We start from the raw sequence: 15,717 nt of genomic DNA, 5'->3' as shown, positions 1-15,717 counted from the left end.
ATTTTAATCTTTCATAAAATCATACAGGAAGATATCATACAGAAAGATCTGGATGACCTTGTAAACTAGAGTAATAGTAATAGCATAAAATTTAATAGCGAAAAGTGCAAGGTCATGCATTTAGGGATTAATAACAAGAATTTTTGTTACAAACTGGGGACGCATAACTTGGAAGTAACAGAGGAGGAGAAGGACCTCGGCGTATTGGTTGATCACAGGATGACTATGAGTCGTCAATGTGAGATGGCCATGAAAAAAGCTAATGCAGACTTGGGATGCATCAGGTGAGGTATTTCCAGTAGAGATAAGGAGGTGTTAGTACCATTATACAAGGCACTGGTGAGACCTCATCTGGAATATTGTGTGCAGTTCTTGTCTCCCATGTTTAAAAAGGATGAATTCAAACTGGAACAGGTACAGAGAAGGGCTACTAGGATAATCCGAGGAATGGAAAACCTGTTTTCTGAAAGGAGACTCAGAGATCTTGGCTTGTTTAGCCTAACCAAAAGAGGCTGAGGGGAGATATGATTGACTCTATAAATATATCAGAGGGATAAATACCAGGGAGGGAGAGGAAGTATTTAAGCTCAGTACCAATGTGGATGCAAGAACAAATGGATATAAACTGGCCATCAGGAAGTTTAGACTTGAAATTAGATGAAGGTTTCTAACCATCAGAGGAGTGAAGTTCTGGAACAGCCTTCCAAGGGGAGCAGTGGGGGCAAAAGACATATCTGGCTTCAAGATTAAGCTTGATAAATTTATGGAAGGGATGGTATGATGGGATAGCCTAATTTTGGCAATTAATTGGTCTTTGACTATTAGCAGTAAATATGCCCAATGGCCCGTGATGGGATGTTATATGGGGTGGGATCTGAGCTACTACAGAGCATTTTTTCCCAGGTGTCTGGCTGGTGAGCCTTGCCCACATGCTCAGGGTTTAGCTGATGGCCATATTTGGCATCGGGAAGGAATTTTCCCCCAGGGCAGACTTGCAGAGGCCCTGGGGCTTTTTCACCTTCCTCTGCAGTGTGAGGCACAGGTCACTTGCTGGAGGATTCTCTGCACCTTGAAGTCTTTAAACCACGATTTGAGAACTTCAATAGCTCAAACATAGATTAGGGGTTTGTAACAGGAGTGGGTGGGTGAGATTCTGTGGCCTGTGTTGTGCAGGAGGTCAGACTAGATGATCATAATGGTCCCTTCTGATCTTAAAGTCTATGATTCTATATCTTTCACAAAGCTTTTCCATGGCTTATCATCTGCAGTGTCCTTTTTCGGACCTATTTTATTTCTACTATATTCTCACTTATGGTTTCAATTTACAAGCAGTGCTGATAATAATCTGTAGGCATGAACAGAATCCCCATTGAACAGTGACTGAAGCAGGACTCTCCAGAATGTAGCATCAGCCCTACTGACCAAATCCAGAGCATAATGCTTGGTAAAAGTGTGTACAGAATTCCAGGTTGCAGCTCTTCATATTTCAGCAACAAGGACCTGCTTATGGCAACCAAAAGAAGTTGCTACAGCTCTAGTGGAATGTGATTGTACTGAAGTAGGTACAGGAATTTCTGCTAATATGTAACATTCAACAATACGTTGTTTAATTTATCTAGCAATAATCTGAGAAGAAACCGTAAAACCCATATGATTCTTAGAATAAGACACAAATAATATACATGATTTTCAAAAACTTTTAGTTCTATCTAGCTAATCAGCAAGGGCCTTTCTCACATCCAAAGTATGTCAAATAAATTCTTCCTTATTAGAAAGTGACTTTTGAAAAGATATCGGCAAATTCATTCTCTGATGGATATGAAATGAAGGTATTTGCGATGAATGTGATGAATCAATATATGCAATTACATGTTCTTTAAATGGAGAACTGTCAACAAATCCATAACTGAAAGTGAAGGAATTATGGAAGCCAAAGTTAACATGCAGAACCAAAACTTCTGAATGTATTTGTTAAGGTTCCTTAAATAAAAAATTGGACAGAATCCCCCATCCTTTTTCTGTACCAGTGTCAGGCCCCCCGCGTATTGAAACCAGGAGTCCTGGGAATTATCTCACTCCAGTCTTCCACCTAGCAGCTCACAGACAACAGCTGGAGCTGGAGTCCATGAAGCCCAACGGCGGCATAAGCCACGTCCCTACACTCTGATGAGGAGAGCTCCAAGGCTCCTGATTGGGCCATAGCCCCTATTTCAGAGGGAGAGAAGGAAACAGGACATACAATTAAGCTTCACCCTGCCATGGAATGCTGGTCTGATATTTACCTCTTCCTGCCTCCTGATCCTGACCTCCTGATCTGGCCTGACTCTTGGTAACTGCCACCTGTTTCCTGCCCTCTGGTTTCTCAGCTGATCCTGACTTCCTGGCATCTTGATTCGGCCTGAGTCTTGGTAACTGTCTCTTGATCCCTGTCCTCCAGTTTGTTTCTCAGTTCTGATCTCTTGGCATTCCAACCTTGCCTGATTCCTGCTAATTTCCTCCTGGTCGCTGGACCTTTGGCCTGCACCCAATGCTAACCCCTAGGACAGGCCGCCCATGCATTGCCGGTGCTAGTCCATTGGAGGCCCTAAGCAGGAATATTTTTGGCATCCCCCCATAATACTGAAACAAGCTAATTCTAATAATAAAGAGGAAATGGGGGTTCCCTTGAGCTGCTTGAGACCCTAAGAAATTGTTTACTCTGCTTATGCCTAGTGCCAGCTTTGTGCCCATGTCCCGGCCCAGACAACCAGAAAATACTGGGAATAACACCCCTGATTTCTCTTGTATTTGGGCACCTCCTTGACTGCCCCCTATCAGAAGCAATTTTTCCACCTCTGAAAGTAAAATAGCCTCATGAAAAATTGGCAGGGCATAGTCTGTGAAACTTAATGTAATTTGCCTTCAAGTGTCTATAAAATGGGCTAGCCTTTCTCTAAACTGAGGGAGGAAATGGTCCTGACTGGTTGGATCTTGACACTCAATCATTGTAGAATAAATATAAAATTAAAGTCATCTTAAGTTTGGTTAAGGGAATATTTTGTAAAGAAGTAATTTGCATGTAAAAGAAAGGCCTTGAAAAGAATGAGTTAGAAGGCCAGACCGAATGAAGTAGGGTTCAAAGAATAACTAATAAAATAAAGGGAAGTTTCTAAAAAGAAGCTTCTGACCAATAGGGGTGATTGCAGATGGTTTTAAACAAGACAGAGAGAATCTGTCGTAGAAGGAGCCAGCATGGACCTTCCTACCCCACACACCAGTGTTATCTCAGAAATTAGGGCCTATGTGAACCCAGGAGCAACAGAAAAACTGTTGGTCAGGAAGAAGGAGGGGAAGAGATAGGGAAGAAAGGCCTTTGGGGAAAAAGGAAATTGTAAATCTTATCTGGATTAAAACTGGAAATAAGGGTGAACTGTCTCAAACTGGATTTTAGCTTAAGTCAGTGATTGGCAATGACATCCCTTGTTTGTGAAAGGATATAAAAAAGTAAATTCTTAAAGGGTGCATTGCCAATACCTGCCTGACCATGTTGAAGCTGACCAATATGGATCTAAGCACCCCTGAGTTTAGCCCAATTGTAAGTATCTTGATTAAGTGCTTACAAATGTTGTGTTACTGTTTGGATGTAGTAAATTGCTTATTATTTAGACTTTTTAGGCATGTTTAGAGCAATTGTATCAATACCATTTGGCCTCTGAATTTAATAAAGAAATTTATGATTAAATTAGTGTTGTAATATGCTGCCTAAAAAATAATTCCAACAATCGTTCCATCAATTCTGAGGCCCAGTGTTTCAAGACAAAGATGTCATGGAGGCAGCAGGTTGCTGAGATTTAGGCCTTGACTTAAATGACCTTTTTTAATGTTGGCTCTGGAAGGATGTCAATTAGTGGTACTGCTGACATCTTATATTAGGCAAAAAATAGGATAACGACGACTTGGGACAGAATTGTCTAGGATAACGAAAAGAAGGAGTAGAAGGTCTCCTCGTCTCAGAAGAAATCAAGCCCAGAAAATGGGCTGTTGATCTTGCCTCCTTTAGCTATTCCAGCAACTCATCTGTCTTTTCTCTGAGATCATCCCCTTTGAAGGACAGATCCTCTAGTTTAAGTCTCGTATCCAGGGCCAGAGAAGAGCAGCAAACCCAAGCATGTCTCCTCATAGCAGGAGCCAATGTTCTAGCAGCAGAGTCCGAGGCACCAAAGGAAGCCCTGAGTTCTTAGCCACATTCTGGGGAAACAGTAACAATGTCCTCTGTTCTTTTCTTTCTTTCAGATGAAGAAGAAGCAGATCTCAAGACCGGTGATTCTTGCCTCTTTCTGGAGACCTTCTGTTTCACAGTTGGATCCAAGGAACAATCAGAAGCTAAACAGTGAACTTCAGCTATCACCATCACTGCATCTTTTGGAACCAAAGATGGACCTGGAATCAAAACTGATGGAACTGTTGCCAAAGCCAAAGACTTAGACTTGTATCCTGCATTGGATCTGGTACCATCTATCTCCCTAGCTGCCAGAGCTGAAGGTGAAAATCTAGATTTTAGAATCATAGCAGTTCTGTCATATGGGGTGGATCTGATAAATCTGAAGCATGGGATCTGGCACTGCTAACAGTGGCTGATTTGTCCTTAGGCCTCTTTTGCTTATAACAGTAACAGTCAGAGCCAAAGACATGGACAGCATCACATCCAATACAAGACTCAAATCCATCCTGCTAGTTTCTGAAGAAGAGACTGGAAACAATCAGGATTTCGAAGCCGTGGAGGCTCCGTTGGAATTGGATGGATCCGAGAAGTCTGATGCATGGGATACAGCACAGCTGAGAGTGGTCATCTTAGCCCTCGACTTTTTCTTGGAACGCAAGACAGCTGAAGCCAACCACATGGCCCTCGGTTCTGACATAGGTAGCTTCAGAGGTACCAGAGGGAACCAAAGCTGGACCTGATGGGGCTCCAGTTCCTGGAGCACTTCAACAGTTTTGACTTACCAGAAGCCACAGGAGTCAAGACTGGCCTCTTGGATTTTGGATCCAACAACTGTCCAGATCCAGAGGGATGAGAAGAAGGAGCTATAATTGAGTCTGTCTGTCCTTGCAGACTCTGAGTCTAAAAGTCTGGCAAATAGAACACCTAGAAGGAGAGAAGCCCTCTCCCAGGCACTTGAGATACCACATGTGGTTATCAGACACAGGGAAGACAGTGGGACATGAAGTGGACCTCTTGAATCCCATCTTCTCCTTCAGTTTTGCCATAACCTGGAACTGAGCTATGCACTAACTGACTATACCTATATAACACTAACTAGCTACAAGAAAGAACACTTCAGGCAGAAAGGACTCCAGATCCAAAGAGACTGGAGCGGTTCACTTCCATCCAGGCACGGTTTGAAGGAACTGAGGTGGTGAAGAGCTCAGGTCAACCCACCCCTTATATCCTCACTTTCAAAACATTTGGATATGTTGAGGGGGGGGAATGGACACGTGAGTGTGCTCTAAGGTACACTGCTAGGAGAGGGTCCTACTTAGATACCACTAGGCAGAGCAATACCCATAAGTGGGAATATACAGAGCCACTTGAAGAACTCTATAATCTGAGAAATCTTTCATCATTCTGAAGTTTTCTATGCCTCTAATCATCTGCAATAGCCTTCTTGGTACCTTTTCTATATGTCCCTCGGCCTGCGCCGCTTCCAGCAGCTCCCATTGGCCTGGAACAGCGAACCGCAGCCACCAGGAGCCCCGATCGGCTGAACTTGCAGACGTGGCAGGTAAACAAACCGGTGTGGCCCACCAGGGGCATTCCCTGCACAAGCGGCAGAACAAGTTTGGGAACCACTGCTCTAGATGATGGAAATGGAGACAATTTTTGACTAAGATCCAAAGAAGTCATTAAAAGCTCTGTCCAAATCATTTAAAGCTCTCTCTAGAGATGCTCCAAACAATAAAGTGTCATCAAAGGATGCTTGGATGAGGTTGTTTCTGCTGGTAGGATCTTTATCTGGTGCTGCCTGCCCTGTGTTCTTAGATTCCAGAATTTTGCATAGGAGTTAGCCAAGAAACTGGGAGCAACACAGGCCAAGCTGTATAACAATGCTGGGAGTTGTCTTTGATTGGCTTGTGATGTTTTTCTGCAGTGGGGGTTCCTAGCTGATGACTTCTTCTGGGGCTGGGGCTGGGGCTGAGGAATGACAGAGGGCAGTTCAGACCATGGCTATGTGTGCAATGGTAGCTCTCAGAGCAAGAGAGGAGGATCCAAATTCTCATTTGTGAGCACACGTTCAAATTTTACAGCCACAAATCGAGAACTCCAAAAGACTTCCTGCTACATCAGCTGAGGTGTAGGAAGGAAAAGTTGGTCTTTGAAACTGCAGAAAATGTGTAAACTTCAAGTCCTATTGGACTTGGTATCACGTTAGTAACTCTCAGTTGATGGATCTTTGATTTATTTAACCCACGTCTTCTCCAGTGATGCTGTAATAGGAGAAAACCTTCTTAGACCCCTGTCATAATCATACAGCTAAGGGTAGCCTAGAATTCCTCCTTACTTGTAAGGGGTTAAGAAGCTCAGATGATCTGGTTGGTACCTGACCAAAAGGACCAATGGGGAAAGAAGATACTTTCAAATCTGGGGGGCAGGGGAGGCTTTGTTTGTGCTCTTTGTTTGGGTGTTCTCTTGGGAAGCAGAGAAGCACCAGGTAAGAAAACTTCTTCTCCTATAAACCATCCAAAAGTGAGTCTCAATATTGTAGAAAGAGTAAGTAAATAAGGCAGGGCGCATTAGATTACCTTTTGTTTTCAACTTGTGAATTTTCCCTGTGCTAAGAGGGAGGTTTATCCGTGTTTTTTGTAACTTTAAAGTTTTGCCTAGAGGGGAATCCTCTGTGTTTTGAATCTGATTACCCTGTAAAGTTACCTTCCATCCTGATTTTACAGAGGTGCTTCTTTTACTTTTTTTTCCTTTATAATAAAGTTCTGTTTTTTAAGAATCTGGTTTACCTATTTGGTTGGTATATTATTCTCAAGCCTTCCCAGGAAGGGGGTGTAGGGCTTGGGGGGATATTTTGGGGGAATAGGAATTCCAAGTAGTCCTTTCCCTGATTCTTTGTCTAAATCACTTGGTGGTGGCAGCATACCATCCAAGGACAAAGGATGTGTGCCTTGGGGAAGTTTTTACCTAAGCTGGTAGAAATAAGCCTAGGGGGCTTTCATGCAAGTCCCCAGATCTGTACCCTAGAGTTCAGAGTAGGGAGGGAACCCTGACGTGGTGGCAGAGCGGTGGGATCATTTTGAACCAAAAGCACAGTCGGATTTTAAAAGGACAATTTTTTTTTTCCTTTTGGCTGCTTGGAAAGCAGGGAGGTTTTTGCGGGTTTTTTTAAGGATTTTTTTTAAGCTGTGAGCACCTGGAGTTTTTTTTTTTCTGTCTGAGGGCAGGGTAGTTAATTTCCTGCAGGAAAATTCACAAGTTGAAAACAAAATGTAATCTAACATGCCCTGCCTTATTTACTTACTCTTTCTGCAATATTGAGACTCACTTTAGGATGGTTTATAGGAGAAGGAGTTTTCTGACCTGGTGCTTCTCTGCTTCCCAAGAGAACACCCAAACAAAGAGCACAAAAAAGCCTTCCCCCCCCCCCGCGGCCACCCCAGATTTGAAAGTATTTTCTTTCCCCATTGGTCCTTTTGGTCAGGTGCCAACCAGGTTGTCTGAGCTTCTTAACCCCTTACAAGTAAGGAGGAATTCTAGACTATCCTTAGCTATATGGTTATGACAAACCCCTTCAAAATTAAGCTATTTGGGAAGGTGTGGAGAAGAGCGTTTTGACATGTTCAAGATGGAGTGGATACAATACACTCATGCAGCCAAATGGCACAATATTTTAATAGCTAAGTTATTGAACTTGCCTGAGAGCAGGGGGATCTCTTTTCTTCTGGATGAAAGAGGAAAAGGATGAAAAGATAGGGGTTGATGGAGGAGGAGGAAAGGAACCAAAATTCCTCAGCACTGTTGGAAAGGATCTGTTGCTGCTGCCATCAAAGAAGTCGTCTTGGTGGTCAAGTATAGCATTCAGTGATCACTCAGTGCTTAAGGTATTTGAAGGACTGTACCAGCCTTGAAGGAACAGGCAGGCGCCTACAACCAAAATTCTCTAGGTGTAATCAAGGAAGTCCCCTGCCCTGGCCTGGACCTGGACTACTTAAATAGGAAACAGACTGAGCAGGAAACCAGAAGTCATGCAGGTTTCTCAGGCACCAGGAAACTAGACTGACTGGGCACAAAGATTTTGTCTGATGCCAATTTTAGGAGCTCTGAATTAGGGCCCTAAGGTAAGGGCCTTATGAACTTTGTTTAAAAGTTGGCTTCTTCACTGTGACCTTCTTGAAGAGGACATATCTATTTTGTTAATTTGTTTTGGCGTCCCCTGGCTTGAATACTTTACATGGTGCTTATAAGAGATCTGGTTTGTTCTGTATCCTGTTCCAGCTGGCTGTGCATAATAAATAATAATAGGTTCAGTGCCTTGCCCAGACTGACTGGGACACTCAGCCCACAAAGACACAGTTTCAATAACATAACATGTAGGCAGTTCACCCCAACTGCCAGTAGAGGATGCAGCCACTTTATACAAATACAGGTTTCAGAGTAGCAGCCATGTTAGTCTGTATTCGCAACAAGAAAAGGAATACTTATGGCACCTTAGAGACTAACAAATTTATTTGAGCATAAGCTTTATGCATCCGATGAAGTGAGCTGTAGCTCACGAAAGCTTATGCTCAAATAAATTTGTTAGTCTCTAAGGTGCCACAAGTACTCCTTTTCTTTTTAATGTAAAAGTAGCATCTTACTCACAAACTAAAACTAGAAAAAAGGAATAAGTGGCTTTCCCATCTATTTGTACAGAATCTAAGTGCTGGCTTCCCCACTCGCAGGGTCCCAGAGCCCAGGCTTCAGCCCAAACCCGAATGTCTACACTGCAATTAAACAGCCACTGAGCCAGAGCCCAAGTGTTGATGCCTGTGTGTCTTAGTTTTACCCCTCAAAATTAATGTGTGTCTGGAAATTCTTGGAAGCTTCAACACTCCCCTCTCACCCCACCAAAACCTGTGCACTTTGAGCAGCAAGTAGTAGGATAAATAGTCCCTCCAAACCATACATGAAAGGAATATTAACAATTCCCTGTTTCAGATGTGATGCATTGGTCTTTTGTGCTGCCATATTGTATCGCAAACTTACATCCAAAATATGCTGCCCACTTTCACTCCCAAGCAGGGTCCAGTGTATTCCATGATTAGAGAATCTGATGCAGAATTTACTCCTTGTAACATAATTGTACTCCAGAATCTCAGCGCTCCTTTGTTTAATTGTTTGTAGCCTTTATGTTTGCAGAGATAACCTTGACAATGTGAAGTGAGAAAATCAATGCAGTAATGTCTTCTTGAGTCTATAGAGGGTCTGAAACAATACCCATAAGAGGTGTTCTCGCCTCTGCTCATCTCATCCCTGCTCTGCTCATCTCAATCAGGGCCCCATGAACTCTGTCTCCTTCTATCCCCAGGAGTGGAAGGAGACAGAAGTGTAGGATGGTGGGCTGGGCTGCCAAGGCACAACGAAGCCAGCTATGTGCACCACTTTCCCTGATATACACTGGGGGATTGGGAGAGGGACATTCTGACTCAGACTGCCTTGCCAACATTGTAGGAGCCAAAATCCTGGGAATCAAGCTGGGTCACTTGCCCCTGGTCTACACACTGGGGAAGGGGGTGGGGTGTTGACCTAAGATACGCAACTTCAGCTAAGAGAATAGCATAGCTGAAGTCGGCATAACTGGCCGTGAGGATGGCGGCGAGTCGACCACTGCCGCTTCCCCCATTGACTACGCTTCTACCTCTCGTGTGATGGATTTCCAGAGTCAACAGGGAGCATGTTCAGGGATCGATCACTACCTGCTGATCCGGCGGGTAGTGAAGTCCTGCCCTTGAAGAGCAGGGGAAGACATGGAGAATGAAGAGTATTTTCTAGTAGTGAATAAGTTATTAATATTGGCACCAAATTTAGGGGCTGCCACTGCAGAATTTAGTTCCAATGCACCTATTGCAGGCCTTGAAATTGTTTATTGGTTGCCTACTAGCCAGAGATAAATATAAACAACTAGCTAAATCCCTGCATGTGAGATGCAGAGGTAAGGTGTTACCGAGAAGGCCAGGCCCCCTAACCCCAAGCTGTTGGGAAAGGGGAGGATGCAGAGGTTTCTGCTGGGATGCTGACTGTAGTCTCTGTTTGTGGGTTTCATCTTTTATGTCAGCCTCTAGATAAGGGAAGTCATAGAAATTTAAAACTTTCTGTATTGGGGGAGTTTTTCAGGCTCTGTATCTACTGCATTAACTTCATCCACTATGCCTATGATTCTAATTTAAGCAAAAAACCCACAATCTGTCATGTGCCTGGCAGTTCTAATATTTATAAACCCACACCAGTACTTATGTTTCTTTTCTACAGTAGGTTTTTTCTTAATAATTTCCCACCACTGCTACGAGAAGGGAGCCACATAAACAATAAGTACATTTTGTTACTACCAACTTGGGCTGGAGAAGAACCAATGGCGTCGCTGAAAGCCTCCATCATTCCTATTATCTATCACGGCTCAAAATGCCCAGGAAATGTCAACAAATTCTCATATCTATGAGTGATCCCCATCTGAGTGTAAGTATAGTTCAGGATACCAGTTTTTAATAATCAAATGATAGCATCTCACAGTACAATAGTGTTCAGAGAGAAAAATGTCTTACCGTGCCACAGTTTTCCACACATACTAAGTACGGATGCCACCATGAACCTTCCGTTGTCCCATGACTTACTGGAGAAATCCTCATCTAGGCCATTCTTTCTCTTGTAAATGTGCAGGAGAAGATTTAAAAAGCAACTAATGCTTATGAAAATTAAAAGAGGTGCAAAAAATATTATGTTTAACACCCACAAGATGAAGACAATATAGTATAAATAGTGGTACTCCACACCAGTCCATTGTTCTAATACATAAGTCAGCCAGGTCGAACTCATCACTGATTCCTGCCATGAAGTAAGGGATTCACTTTTACTTAACATCTTCTGTTAAAAATATTAGGCAAACGGAGTCAAACTCTCTTTGTAATCAAAGCAGCTTCTTAATCTTGCCCCTAGAAAGAGAGAATGCATTGTTCATTTATTCCTACTACTACCAGAGAAGTTGCAGACATGCTTTCGTTGTATTTAAATGATGTTCTTAATATCCTGTTTTTCTCATGTGAAGTAGGACTTTGATAGAACTATTTTTAACACATTGCAGTAGTGCCAGAGGAAAATCAGCAGAAGAAGGGACTGACTGCAGCAGAGGAATCCTGGCAGTGGCCAGTGATGGACTGAAGTGTCATGGAAGGCCCGTGCAAGGGGCTAAGGAGCAACATTGTTGGGCATTAGGTGATGGTTAGAGAGAGGGAGCACTGAAAGAATAGACCTGAGATTCAAGAGTTTTTATTCAGAACAAGATTCAGTGAGTGGTAATCTTGGTGAGCAAAAGAGCTGTTCCAGGGCTGATGATCAAATGAGGGGAGGCTGAGGAAATGAGGCTGAAGAGGCAGCAACTAATGGGTCAGAGGAGACATGGACACGGAAGGTGTCTTCAAAGAGTATGAAGGAGGACTGCATCGAGGCAGAGGGAAAACTAGCAATCAGAGAGGAAGGTGGTCAAGATACCAAAATAAGGAACCTGCTCCTTCCTAGATGGTCCTCTCCCCACTTGCTTCTCTCCCTCCCACCGGAAGCCATTATGAAACCTTAACTATAGTGCTTGGTGCTGCTATAATAAAAGGAAATAAATATCAGCATCAATACAGCTATCTTTGAGTCTTTGCTTAACACATCAACTTTCAGTGGTATCAGGTTGTTCTACAATTGTTTTAGGTATTGTGAGGACCGATTAGCAAATTTTTGCAAAGGACTTTGATATGAAGTGGTACTAAAAAAAAACAACACCCTAGATTCAGAGCCATGCCCTGTATTATAGTAATTATCACACCAAAAGGTAGCTAATTTCCCGAATACTTTGCTCTCCTTCTCCTGTGCCAGCAGTGGTACTATCCAAAATTCAATACACCGGTAACACACAAGAATAGGATAAATAACAAGGTGGCTTGCAGCTGCATTTCAAGAAAACACCTATGATTGTGGAGACAGATTAGAACCCCGGGTGTTTATGGTTTACTAAGGTGGGGCTGGCAGTATCACCTATGAAGGTTGCCTGACACTCCCTATGATAAAACCCTGTTTTAGGTTGTTTATAACTTTGCCAGACTTAAACAGTTTGGGATGAAATTTTCCATGCCAGGTATCTGCCTCAGGCTAAATTGTTTTGGGAAAATCTCAGCCAACACAATTTATCGGCCACGGCAGAATGAGTTCAGGGGAAGATGTTTTTCCCATATAAAAAAAATATTCTGGTGATCCAACCCCCTCCATGCTTTAGCGCTAGGGATTAAAATTTGGCAGGGTGTGGCCTTTGTGTCAGTAAGGTGCCTTTTGCTCTCCCCATGAAAATCCGCCCAAATTTGGTGAAGTTATAAGCCTTTGAAAAATCATAGTTCATCCATTCTCAGTAGAGACTTCAAGTTTAGGAGCCAAATTCCTCTAATATAATATCTGCACTGAGCATGTTCCCGTATATGGCTGAGCAGGACTCCCCCCGCAATTTTGAACTGGTAATATTTAATAGTCTTGTCATAGGAAATATTTCTAAAATTAAGACTACAGGAAAGCAAATATTCAATGGTCAGAAGCTTCTACAAATCCTGAAGCTAATGACTGAAAGATAAATAAGCCAAATAAACCGATATAAAAGTGCAACTCCCACAACTCTTAAATTGGAAACCTGCCATTGTATTTGACAAATATCCTTATATGAACACTATCAACTTTAAATAAAATCAATTTTAAAAATAGTGCGTTTGAAATAGTTTCAGCTCCTAGCTGTGCCCCTGAACCACATTTTACTCTTTTAATTATATTTTCTTCCCTTTGCTCCACGGAAAACCCAACCAAGAGAACCTGAGTTGCTGCACACGGGAACTGGTGAAATGGTCTATACACAGCATGCAACCATGTGAACTTAGCAATTGCCAGAGGAGCCAGTGTTTAATTTGGTCCAGTGTTGTGTCTCTGTCAATTTATTTGAGCATAAGCTTTCGTGAGCTACGGCTCACTTCATCGGATGCATACTGTGGAAAATACAGAAGATGTTTTTATACACACAAACCATGAAAAAATGGGTGTTTATCACTACAAAAGGTTTTCTCTCCCCCCCAACCCACTCTCCTGCTGGTAATAGCTTATCTAAAGTGATCACTCTCCTTACAATGTGTATGATAATCAAGGTGGGACATTTCCAGCACAAATCCAGTGTTTAACAAGAATGTCTGAGGAACAGTGAGGGGGGGAGGAATAAACAAGGGGAAATAGTTACTTTTTATAATGAATCAACCATTCCCAGTCTCTATTCAAGCCCAAGTTAATTGTATCCAATTTGCAAATTAATTCCAATTCAGCAGTCTCTCGTTGGAGTCTGTTTTTGAAATTTTTTTGTTGAAGGATAGTCACTTTGAGATCAGAAATCGAGTGACCAGAGAGATTGAAGTGTTCTCCGACTGGTTTATGAATAATTCTTGACATCTGATTTGTGTCCATTTATTCTTTTACGTAGAGACTGTCCAGTTTGAACAATGTACATGGCAGAGGGGCATTGCAGGCACATGATGGCATATATCACATTGGTAGATGTGCAGGTGAACAAGCCTCTGATAGTGTGGCTGATGTTATTAGGCCCTGTGATGGTGTCCCCTGAATAGATATGTGGGCACAGTTGGCAACGGGCTTTGTTGCAAGGATAGGTTCCTGGGTTAGTGGTTCTGTTGTGTGGTGTGTGGTTGCTGGTGAGTATTGGCTTCAGGCTGGGGGGCTGTCTGTAGGCAAGGACTGGCCTGTCTCCCAAGATTTGTGAGAGTGTTGCGTCATCCTTCAGGATAGTTTTGTAGATCCTTGATAATGCGTTGGAGGGGTTTTAGTTGGGGGCTGAAGGTGACGGGTAGTGGCATTCTGTTATTTTCTTTGTTAGGCCTGTCCTGTAGTAGGTGACTTCTGGGAACTCTTCTGGCTCTATCAATCTGTTTCTTCACTTCTGCAGGTGGGTATTGTAGTTGTAGAATGCTTGATAGAGATCTTGTAGGTGTTTGTCTCTGTCTGAGGGGTTGGAGCAAATGCGGTTGTATCGCAGAGCTTGGCTGTAGACAATGGATCGTGTGGTGTGGTCAGGGTGAAAGCTGGAGGCATGCAGGTAGGAATAGCGGTCAGTAGGTTTCCGGTATAGGGTGATGTTTATGTGACCATCGTTTATTAGCACCGTTGTGTCCAGGAAGTGGATCTCTTGTGTGGACTGGACCAGGCTGAGGTTGATGGTGGGATGGAAATTGTTGAAATCATGGTGGAATTCCTCAAGGGCTGGGTGGAATTCCACAGTATGCATCCGATGAAGTGAGCTGTAGCTCACGAAAGCTCATGCTCAAATAAATTGGTTAGTCTCTAAGGTGCCACAAGTACTCCTTTTCTTTTTGTGAATACAGACTAACAGGCTGTTACTCTGAAATCTGTCTCTGTCAGTGGCCATTACAAGATGCAAGAAACGCTGAAGTGGGCATTTATGAAATACCTGCTCCTATTCTGTTCTCTTTATACTCTACACAGAACACCCATCATTCGGTAATCTAGTGCCCATCAATTAGAAGTTAGTTAATCCCTGAAGACTAAGAGCTGATCACTTCCATTTTTCTTAAATATTACCTAATCTTCCTGCAGATGTTCCCTGAATCCTATATAAACGTCTAACTTGTGTGTGTCCGTGTTGACAGAAGCTTAGCAAACTATCGCCTCTTTTTCCTCCATCTCTAAACAGTCCCAATCTTCCCAACCTCTCTTCCTACACAAGCTTCCCCTGCTTCTCAGCGTCAGTTTTGTTTGTTGCCCCTGGCTCAGCCCCCCCCTCTGTCAAATGCACAAACTAAACTAAAGGAACTGCTGTAGCCGCGCGAGCCGCACCACGGCGCAGGGCACAAGGCGGAGGGAGGCGGCCGCGCAGGGCAGAGGCTGCGCCGCAGCCCGGGGACCGGGAACCCCGCGGCTGCTGCGCGGGCCGCTGTCACGCGGCGCTGGGCGCGCTCGCCTCAGGGGAGCAGCCGCCGCGTGGAGCCCGCCCGTCCCCACACGCGTCCCCCGGGACCGAGAGTCCCCCGCGCTCAAGGATTCCTGCAGCTCACCTGGCTCCGGCTCTGAGCTCCGCGCTCCGCTTTGTCTCCAGCGCCGCTGGGTCCCGGCCAGGGTTAGCAGGGCGCGGGGCGGCACCCGGCAGAAGGGCTGGTGCCAGTTTCGGGAGCTTGTGAAAATCGCCCGGAGGCACAAGCGGGAGCCCGCCCTACCGCGGGCCCTGCCCTCCTAGGCCTTGGGAGCGAGTGCTTACCCCCCGCCCCTCCCCCCATGAACCGGACAGGGGCCTGAGCCCCGGAATCCCCTGATCCCCTGGGATCACCTGATCTCTGCCGCTCCCATGAACTGGAACCTCCCCCTAGGAACCAGAAAAGGGACTTCTGTCCCCTTCCACTCATTGCTCCCCTCGATGAACTGGGAAAGGGGGCTGAACTCCCTTG

At 44.0% G+C, this 15,717-nt stretch overlaps 1 protein-coding gene across 2 annotated transcripts in view; it reads right to left on the bottom strand.

Moving 5' to 3' along the window:
- The window catches only part of LOC140906702 (DGAT1/2-independent enzyme synthesizing storage lipids-like), a 47,088-nt gene extending 31,588 nt beyond the window's left edge, over window positions 1-15,500 (bottom strand). Inside the window, exons 1-2 of one of the 2 annotated variants that reach the window (XM_073331146.1) lie at window positions 15,331-15,410; window positions 10,783-11,169 (exon numbers count right to left, since the gene is read on the bottom strand). In XM_073331146.1, coding sequence (XP_073187247.1) covers window positions 10,783-11,098 — 316 coding nt within the window. In that variant the 5' untranslated portion in view covers window positions 11,099-11,169; window positions 15,331-15,410. Of the gene's footprint in view, window positions 1-10,782; window positions 11,170-15,330 lie in introns of both variants that reach the window. The other variant, XM_073331148.1, reaches the window with a different exon arrangement.
- Window positions 15,501-15,717: the final 217 nt, after the last annotated feature.

The sequence above is a fragment of the Lepidochelys kempii genome, chromosome 2, assembly GCF_965140265.1.
Source record: "Lepidochelys kempii isolate rLepKem1 chromosome 2, rLepKem1.hap2, whole genome shotgun sequence".
Classification (NCBI taxonomy): Eukaryota; Metazoa; Chordata; order Testudines; family Cheloniidae; genus Lepidochelys; species Lepidochelys kempii.
Note: the sequence above shows the minus strand (reverse complement) of the source record. Positions and strands in the feature narration are given on the sequence as shown.